This window comes from Entamoeba nuttalli, assembly GCF_000257125.1.
Source record: "Entamoeba nuttalli P19 unplaced genomic scaffold asmbl_3187, whole genome shotgun sequence".
Classification (NCBI taxonomy): domain Eukaryota; phylum Evosea; order Mastigamoebida; family Endamoebidae; genus Entamoeba; species Entamoeba nuttalli.
This window is the reverse complement of record NW_008575893.1, coordinates 1-10,148: the sequence shown is the minus strand read 5'-3', so window position 1 is coordinate 10,148 and position 10,148 is coordinate 1. Positions and strand designations below refer to the sequence as shown.

General features: G+C 25.6%; 4 protein-coding genes across 4 annotated transcripts in view; 3 read left to right on the top strand and 1 right to left on the bottom strand.

Moving 5' to 3' along the window:
- The window catches only part of ENU1_058240 (13 kDa ribonucleoprotein-associated protein, putative), a gene marked incomplete at both ends in the record, with an annotated part of 366 nt that extends 293 nt beyond the window's left edge, over window positions 1-73 (top strand). The window contains one exon of the mRNA XM_008858072.1: window positions 1-73. This exon is cut by the window's left edge and continues 293 nt beyond it. Coding sequence (XP_008856294.1) covers window positions 1-73 — 73 coding nt within the window.
- Window positions 74-707: 634 nt separating this feature from the next.
- Window positions 708-1,673, top strand: ENU1_058230 (apyrase, putative; the record flags this gene model as incomplete). The annotated part of the gene is made up of 1 exon (XM_008858071.1): window positions 708-1,673. The coding sequence occupies one exon, from the start codon at window positions 708-710 to the stop codon at window positions 1,671-1,673; it is 966 nt and encodes a 321-aa protein (XP_008856293.1).
- Window positions 1,674-1,726: 53 nt separating this feature from the next.
- ENU1_058220 (hypothetical protein) lies at window positions 1,727-2,482 on the bottom strand (the record flags this gene model as incomplete). Its single annotated transcript, XM_008858070.1, has 1 exon — window positions 1,727-2,482. The coding sequence occupies one exon, from the start codon at window positions 2,480-2,482 to the stop codon at window positions 1,727-1,729; it is 756 nt and encodes a 251-aa protein (XP_008856292.1).
- A 271-nt stretch (window positions 2,483-2,753) lies between these two features.
- On the top strand, window positions 2,754-10,073 carry ENU1_058210 (ubiquitin ligase, putative; the record flags this gene model as incomplete). The annotated part of the gene is made up of 2 exons (XM_008858069.1): window positions 2,754-7,277; window positions 7,311-10,073. The coding sequence occupies 2 exons, from the start codon at window positions 2,754-2,756 to the stop codon at window positions 10,071-10,073; spliced, it is 7,287 nt and encodes a 2,428-aa protein (XP_008856291.1).
- Between the last annotated feature and the right edge of the window lie 75 nt (window positions 10,074-10,148).

The following is a 10,148-nucleotide window of genomic DNA, read 5'->3' as shown; positions in this document are numbered from 1 at the left end:
TATTAATGATAAAGGAAAATCAGCACCATCTGTTGAAACAATGAAAGATGAAATTGAGAAACTTTTGTTTTAAGTGAATTGATTGATTTTAGAATTAGGTTTTTTTTAATAAAATAATTAACAATAAATGGAAATAACAATAATAGAATTATATTGTTTGTTTCAATGTTTTTAATTCTTAATAATTTCTTTTATTCAAATTGGTTTTATGTTTATTAAAAAAGTATTGAAAAAAAATATTGTTTTTATAATCAAAAGTATTGTCATTTTAAAATAATATTTAAATTAGTATTTTTAAAGTCATTCATGACACATTTATGTTAGTTTAGAGTGGAAAATATTTGTTTTCAAAAATGATAAAAGTTCATTTTGTTTCATTTTCTTATTTCTTTTTGACTAAAAATAAAGAAAAAAGAATAAATAGAATTTAATAAATCTAACCAAAAATAAATATTTTATAATAAAAATAAAATAAATCAATCATGGGGTGAAAAGATGATGAGGAAAGTATTTTTTATGAAAAGAAACTGTTCAAAAAAAAATTGACAACTTAAAAATCCAAAAAGTTAATGAACAAAAACGATGGGTTGGTGTATTTTCATTATGGATTTGTACTTGTAGGAATAACTATTCTTTTTTTATTTGTTTTTGTTTTTTATATTAAATTATTTAATACATCGTTTGTATTTATATTTTATAAATGAGATATGGCATTAATTAAAAGGTTAACACCTAATTCATATCAATATCAACCAGTATATAAATCTTATCACAAAAATTCACCAATACTAAGAGTTGCTTTAGTAAGTGATTTAGACAAAGCTAGTAAAGAAGGTCAAATGTGGAGGTCTGTTGTTATAGTAGGAATTATTTTCAGACAAGGCAATTCATATGATTTTCAAGAGCAAGAAGAATTTAATATAAGTTTACCAATTAATGAAAATGGAAGAGGAATGGAATTAAGTGAATTATTAAGTTTCAATGGAAGTCTCTATGGGTTTGATGATAGAACTGGTTTAGTTTGTGCCATTGATATTGAAAAGAAAAAAGCATATCCTCGACTTATTTTGAGAGATGGAGATTCCTTTTCTGATAAAGGAATGAAAATTGAATGGGCAACTGTTTATAAAGACTCAATGTATGTAGGAAGTATTGGAAAAGAATTTACAACTCCAAGAGGAGAATATTTGAATGATAATCCATTGTATGTGAAACAAATAAATGTTGATGGAAAAGTTTCTGTACTTAATTGGAAAAATAAATTTAATGCAATAAAAAATGCGGTTGGAATTTATGGAGAAGGATATATGATTCATGAAGCTGTAGCATATTCAGCTAGTGCTAACAAATGGTATTTTGCACCTAGGAAATGTAGTAATGAGAGATATGATGATATTAAAGATGAAGTTCGTGGATGTCCTTACATTATTTCTACTAAAGACTTTATTCATTTTAATATAATAAACGATCCTCAACATGATTTTAATAAAGGGTTTAGTTCAATCAAAGTTTTACCTCATGATGAGAATAAATTAATATATTTAAAGAGTGTAGAAGTTGGTAAAAGAAGTGAAACATATATGGGAATGATAAGTACAACAGGAGAAGTAATAATGAAAGAAAAGTTAATAACTAAAATGAAAATGGAAGGAATAGAATTTATTCCAATTTAATCTTTTAACATAGTAAAAAAAAAATTAAATATTAACATAAAATATAATTGATATTAAATTAAATTATCTCTAATATTAAATTTCTTGATTTTTCTTGAAGTTTCTTTTAAAACGTTTTTAGCATTTTTTAATGCAAAGTTTTTGATTTCTGCTTGTTTTTTTAGAATCAACAAGGTTTCTTTTTGATTAGCAGTTTGAGCTCTTGAAATAGCTTTTGTTGCAATTTTATTTCTTTTTTGTGCAACTTTAAAATGAAATTCAGCTCTTTTTTTACTAGAATATGAAGGGGATTGTTGGTTTCTGGATTGTTCTAACAAAGCAATATTTTTAGCATCACGAGCTCTTTCTAACATTATAAGTGCTTTTCTTTGAGCTCTCCATTTTTTTTCTATTGTTTTTTGAAGTTCAGTAAAGTCAATAGTGTTGGTAGATGTAGTTGCAACTAATGCTGAACGTTTTAATTCATTTAATTTAGCTTGATCTGAGTCTATTTCATTTTGAGCTAATCTACGTAATAATTCCATTCTTTTTTGCTCTACTTCTTTATTACGATCATCAATTAATTGTTTAAATTTTTTTTCACTAACTTTTCCTTCTTGAGCTTCAATAGTATTTTGTTTAATTAATCCTTGAATAATTTCATTATAAGACAAAGAACTTCCTGCAACTTTACCTAATAATCTTAATGAATTTTGTCGTTTTAAATGTTCAATTAACAATTCTCTTTGAGCTTGTTTTGATCTATTATTATATTCTTCAAAAACAGTTAGTGCATTTGTGTAAATTATTAAAATAAATAATATTTTCATTTCTTAACTCTTTTTTAGATTACATATTTTTAGTTCTTCTCTTCTCTTCTTTTCTTTTTTCTTTTTTTGTTTTATTTTTATATATTGATATATATAGCATTATTTAATTCATTTATTCTCATTTTGAATTTTGCAACTTTGAGGTTTTATCTTTGTCATTTCACAACACCTCATAAGAAAGTTTATTATAATTTTATTATAAAAATATAATTAAACTTGAATAAAGAATATGTCTAAAAGAACTTGATGAACTTACAAAAGTCAATTTGAAATGTCTAAACAAATAAACTTCTTTGGGGTGTCTGAGTATTGCCCTAAATCACTTTCAAATATTATACAATTTTATCAAACAAATGACATTGAAATACTTATAAATTCATTACAAAAATACAACCAATCTCCACTTCCAAGGGAATTAAAAAAAAATATTTTTACACTTATTCCATTTCTTGCCAATAGTGTATTTAACATATTTTATAATATTCCTGTAATTAATAATAATGGATTTTTCATTGCTGATTTATCTCATCAAAACGTTAACCAATTAGAGGAATTAATGAAAGAATTTATAAATGCATTTTTTATCATTAAACAATATTTTTCTGTTCTTTCTATTCATAATGAAAACAGAATAATGTTCCATTTCTTTGAACGATTTTTGTTATGTAATAATTTGTATTTAACAACATGTTTTATTTCATTGTCATATATATTTAATCCAACATGTAGTTTTATTACAACAGTAAATACATTCATTAAAAATGATTTTTATTTACCATTTAATTTAGAGAAATTAGATTCATTTGAATTATTATTACAAACAGAATTACAAAAAAATTCTATTGAATATAAAATTGATTATTATCAATTAATTTATCAATGTCAATCTATTCAACTTTTAGCAGACTCACGTTTATTATGGTGGATTAAAAATAATAACAAAACTATTACTTTATGGAATGATTTATTTGCATTAAATGTTGCAAGTCAAATGTGTTTAATACCTGATGAACTAAATCTTGAATCATATCAATTTCCATTTGTTATTTTTAATCATTTATTGGAAGTACCTCAAACTCGAAATTTATTTTATTTATTTAAAGATAGAATTATATTCATTGAAAGTTTTAGTGAAGTAGTTAAAATGGCTATTTCATTATTATCTCAAGATAAACTTCAACCCCAGTCTGACCTTCTTTCTTCATCAGAAATTATTCATGAAGATAGATTAATTAATGAATTGTCTATTGAAGATAAATATTTCGCAAAGAAAATTATTAAAAAAATTACTTCTCAAATTGAATTTTCATATGTTATTCCTTATATCACTTCAACTGATCTTCCTGAATATGCTCATAGATGGATATTCTCTGTTATTAAAGATCACTCAAATTTTAAAGGTAATACAAAACAACGAAATGATTTATTCTATGAGTATTTAAAAAAAGTTAATAGTAATTCGAGGGATATATGTAAAATTTATTCATTATTTGCTGAGACAATTATTTCTACTATGTCACACGTTAATGAAGAACATGTTCAATTAGTCGTTGATTTTTTTATTGCCAATTCATTAAATTATGATTTTCTTTCTTGTATTTTTCAAGAAAATATTTTATTTAGATTCTATTTAAAATTTATTGGAAGTCCAATTGCAACAAAAATATTTGAGAAGACTTTATCATGTATTAGAAACACTATTGAAATATTGAAGAAAAGTGATGAACGTTTTCCATTACTTAATGTAATAGATGGAGATGGTCCTGTTGTATTAGGTGAGGTTATTAGTAATTATACTTCTTTTATGAAACAATTAAGAAATACAGATGCATTCAGTGGTGATGATAATATTAACTCTTTAATGATAAACTGTATTTTGTTATGTTTAAGATATGGAGGAAGTGATGTATGGAGTAGTGTTCATGAACATTACAGAAATCTTAAAATGATTTCAAAAGAATTATTGAGTCAATTAGTAACTGATTCATGTAAAATTATAGACTATATAGCTAAAGAATGTAATGCAGATAAAATTAATGATAGTTTTTATTGGAACATTGAAAGTATTAAAGACAAATATCGTTTTAGTTATGGATCACCATTGTTGTATTCAGAAAATAGAATGTCCATGCAAGAAAAACAAATAGAAATATATGACAGATATGGTATTGAATTATTTGAAGAAAGTATTGGTAAAAATAATGCATTGTATTATGTTAGAACAGCATTAAATTTCGGAGATATTTTATGTTCATTTGGGGATAGAATGAAAAAGAAAGATGTAAAGAAAATTATTGAAAAGAGAATGGAAATAAATGTACCATATGAATATTTTAGAACATTTGAAATTAATTTGGTTTCTAATAAACGTTTTAGTACTGTTTATATTATATTAGTTAAAGAAATGTTTCAAAATATTTATAATAAGTTATCAAACAATGAATTTGTTAGTAATATGGAACTATATAAAATATCTGTTTTATTAAATAAGATTTATTTGTATAATGAAGAATCTCATTTTTTAATTAGCTCTATTCCTAAAGAACATGTAACTATTTATATCAAAGAAATTTTTAAAAGATATTATCAAGAAATTATTCAATTACCAAATTTCAATTCACAATTATTTAGATTTACTACTACTAATACTATTGATAAAAGATATCGTGTTCTTGCAATTTTTGATTATATATTATATCTTCTTGCAGAACCAACAACCATTTTAAATGATTTTTGTTCAATCGTATTATTACCATCTTTAAAGTCTCAAGAATTTGAAAAAGAGATGAGTATTGGATTATTGTGGTTTATTGATAATAATGATTTTATAACATTTAAGAAGTCTTTAAAAATGGAAACTTATATTGATAATATGGTTAACTACTATATAACTTTATTACAACATTATTCAAAAGAACATGATGAGTTAACATTTATTCCTTTGAAATTATTTTATGACTTTTTAATTACTAGAGTTCTTCATGAAAAATCATTTTTTGGAGATTCATTTAAGTTATATAGAAAGTTATTTGATATTTTAGCATCTCCTTTGAACTTTATATTACCAGTTAATTGTTATTCATCATGGATTAATCTTGCATTATTAATTATTTTGAAATCTCCTTTCCCAAATAAATTCCAAGAAAGACCTGAACCATTTGTTCAATTCACTGTAAGAGTTCAAAAGAATTATTTTTATTACATCAAACAACAAATTGAATCTTTCTCATATGAAACTATTCTTTCAAATATTATGTTATCTTCTGCATATACTGATATTTTATTTTATTTAGACGAAATAAATACACTCCAAGATAAGATTCTTTCTACTAATCATATTACTGATGGCATTTTAACTGTTATAAAAAAATTGTGTAATAACAAATCTGAAGACTATTCAAAATTGTTTGAACTTATTTGTTTAATCAAAAAAGAATTCAATCAACATCAACAAGGAGAAAGAGAAATATTTGCAAATATTTTGCATATTTGGAAAAGTAATGATATTATTTTTGGTGACCAGAAGTCAAGAATTATTGAACTTGTTGAATATGGTATTGAACATTTAGAATATCAAAATAAAAATTCATATTATTTAATGAATATAATGTTACGATTGATCAAAATATTACAAGAACCAACTGAATGGAAATTTGACGTTATGGACTTTATTCAAAGTATTGAAAGTAACATAGGACAAGATCCTCTCTTGTTAATCCGAATTTTCCATAATGAGTCATATGACAAAACCCCTGTAATAAGCCATAAGTCAGAGTCTAGTATACCAATTATTTCTATGGTTACTGTAAAAAGGATTATTGAAAGAATTGAAGACATTGATCAAACTATTCAAAAATGTCAATTCCAAATGGAAAAATACATAGAAATAATGAATATTAGAGCAGCATATTTCGATATAGTTTATTTCACTGTTGTGTTTATACTTAACCAAATAAAAGAAAATGAAATTTATGAATTGATAAAAAGGGTCATGAAGATTAGATTAAGTCCATATATTGTAATTACTTCAATTGTTAAAGAAACTGATCAATTGTTAAGTTCATTAAATGTTATTAATGAAATGAAAGACATAAAAGCAAATTTAAATGAAGCACTTATTCAAAGTTGTAAAGAACAACGGATTATTAAAAATATTCCAATAGAAAATGTAAAAGAAGACTTTAAAGTTATGGTCCCATTTTCAATGAAATCCAAAACAACCAAAATAGAAGTTATTAAAACAACCCAAGAATACATTCAAGAACAACAAAGTAATTTAATAAATGATACAATTATTAAAATTATTAAACACCAACAAGAATTATCTACTGAGTCTAACGATGAAAAGAAAGTAAGTGAAATTGATGATTTTGGATTGGAAAGTTTGTTTGATTTGACAAATGAAGGATATGAACAAACCGCTAGCCATGAAAATGAAAATGAACAACTTAATCATGAAGAGTCTACAGGATTACTTAGACAAGTAAATGACATAGAAAATCATGACAGAACTGATAATAGTGATGATGGTCATGAACAACATGAACATTTAAATGGTTATGAATCTAGAGAAAACAATGACAATCTTCGCCAAAGAATAAGTGAAGCAGCACAAAATATTGCCCAGCAAATTCAACGCTTAGAACAACATAGAGGCGTTGATGAATTATTACAAAACGATAACTTCATGTATCTTTTCGATTTTGGTGAAGAAGAACACCAAAACATACCAAATAACTCACAAACAAGTATACACTCTCGTATTACTAACCAACAACAACCAAACCAAATGGAAGTTAACCAAAATGAACAACAAAACCAAATGGAGGTTAATCAAAACGAACAACCAGCTCAAGAGAACCAAGTGCCACAGTCTCAAGAACAAACAAATCAAAATGAAGTACCACAACAACCTAACCAAGAAGATTTTATAATGCCTGGTACTAATTTATTTAGTTCTAATGAAAGCCAAGAAATACAAGAACAGAATGAACAAATCCAACAAAATGAACAAACACAAGAGCAGGTGCAGAATGAAGAAATCCAACAAAATGAACAAGAACAAAACGAACGTTTGTTCAATGGGAGACCATTACCTCCTGACATTGATGCAAATACATTCTTCTCACTTCCTATTAACCTTCAAGAAGAAATCATTGAGGAATATAACCAACAACACCCAGAGCCACAAAACCAAAATAATACAACAAACCCACAAACTCAACAAAATGCACAACAACAAGACAATACAATCGATTTTATTTATGGTTTAGATCCTGTACTAAGAGAAGATATTCTTAGAAACGCTGACGAGGCAATGCTACAATTATTACCTGAAGACCTTCGCACAGAGGCAAGAGAATTACAAAGAGAAGGTGCAAGGTATGGACCATTTACTGATGGGGGTATGGCTTCTGATGATTCTGGTGATAGTGATTTAGACGGTGAAGATTACAACGATCATTACAATGTATTAAAAGTACAAAATGAGGATGTTGAAGCAAGTTATGATGTTGAGGCTATTGTTCCATTAACGAAGTTATTCATTGCCAATAATTATGTTCTTTCAAATATTGCATTAAATAAATTAATTTGTTTAATGAATTACTATAACTCACAAGAATCTATAAAGTATTTTGAAATTGTTACATTAATTTACCAACACATTATTTTGCCAGGCGTTGAAGAAGAAGTTGATATAATTTCATTAGAAAAAGCTTTAAAGTTAGTGCTATTAACATTATATCATAGAAAAAAATATTCTATAACATCAACTGACTTTTTCTATTTAATCCAACCAATTGTAGCACATATTTTTGAAGAAAAAACTGAATTACCTATCTTTATTCAACATTTAATTGCTGCTACTTTTAGTGAATTGCTGATTAACATTAATACATCAACACAATTAACAAATTATATTGTATTTAAAAAACTTGCATTTGAACGATTTGTCAACGCATTGAACAAACAATATGGTATATTTTCTGAAAGTGCTATCAGACAAACAGTTTTATTATTATTTACTAGCCCTGGAATGATTGATACTATCAAATCAACAATTACTGATCAATATAATTTCTTGTTAAAGGGTATATTTACACATGAAGACCTTGATGTCATTTTATCTTTTTGTTTATGTATAAATGCGACAATTGATCAAAATATTAAAAGTGGTCTTCCTTTAATTAGTTCCTTTACTGAGCTGTTTACAGAACAATCATTAAAAACATTGGATGATTTAATTAAAAAGTATAAAAATATGAGGAAAATATTATTAGAAATAGCATATTGCTATTTGAATTTCTGTATTGCAGCCAAACCAGATTTATTAAAAACTTTCAAGTCAATTGATATGTTCTTGGATAAATACAAAGAGATGGTGGAAAAAATTATTCGAATAGAACCACAATTACTGAAAACATCATTCAATTTATTGTCTAGATACCCCAAATATTTGACGTTTGAAGCCAAAGCACAAATTTTTAGAAAACAAATAAAGAAGGAGCAAAAAAGACATTCAAGAAGAGGATTTTATATTTCAGTTCATAGAAATAATATCTTCCAAGAAAGTTATTCACAACTGATGTTTGCTACAAATGATGATTTGAAAGGAAGGCTAAAAGTTAAATTTGTTGGAGAGCAAGGAATTGATATGGGTGGATTGAGAAAAGAATGGCTTCGAGTTATTGCCACCTCAATGTTTAATGCAGATTATTTATTATTTATGCCAACCGATGATGGTCACTTCCAACCAAACCCAATGTCAGCAGTATTTGGAGATATTGAATTATATAAATTTATTGGAAGGGTTGTAGCAAAAACTGTTTATGATGGAGAGTTCCTTGATGTTAATTTTACAAAAAGTATGTACAAAGCATTATTACAACAAGAAGTTACTTTAAGTGATATGGAAAGTGTAGATCAACAATTTTATAAAAATCTTAAATGGTTATTAGAAAATAATGTTGAAGGATTAGACATGAAGTTTTGTTATGAAAGGGAAGAGTTTGGAAAAACAATTATTGATGATTTAATTCCCAATGGAAGAAATATTGATGTTACTGATAAAAATAAACAAGTTTATGTAAAGCTATTGGTTGATTATAAATTAAATAAGTCTGTTAAAAAACAGATAGACTTATTCAAAGAAGGGTTCTATTCTATTATTCCTTTTGAAATGATTAATTGTTTCTATGACACAGAATTAGAACTTCTCATTTCTGGAATGCCTGATATAGATACTGAAGATTTTATGGCAAATACTGAATATCGAGGATATACTCTTCAAAGCCCTGTTATTCAATGGTTCTGGGAAATATTTAATGAAATGGAACAAAGACAAAAAGTTTTATTATTACAATTTGTTACTGGATCATCAAAAGTACCTTTAGGAGGTTTTAAAAATTTGATGGGAAATGGAGGTAAAATGCCATTTACTATTCAAAGAATTTCATGTAGCGAAAAATTACCAGTTGCTCATACCTGCTTTAATACAATTGATATACCAGAATATCAAACACTAGATGTTTTAAAAGATAAATTATTAATGGCTATTTCTGAATGTAACCAAGGATTTGGAATGGCTTAAATATCATTCAATTCTATTTCTTTTTTTTATTTTTTTTATTTATTCATAAATAATTAATAAAAATAATAATAAAAA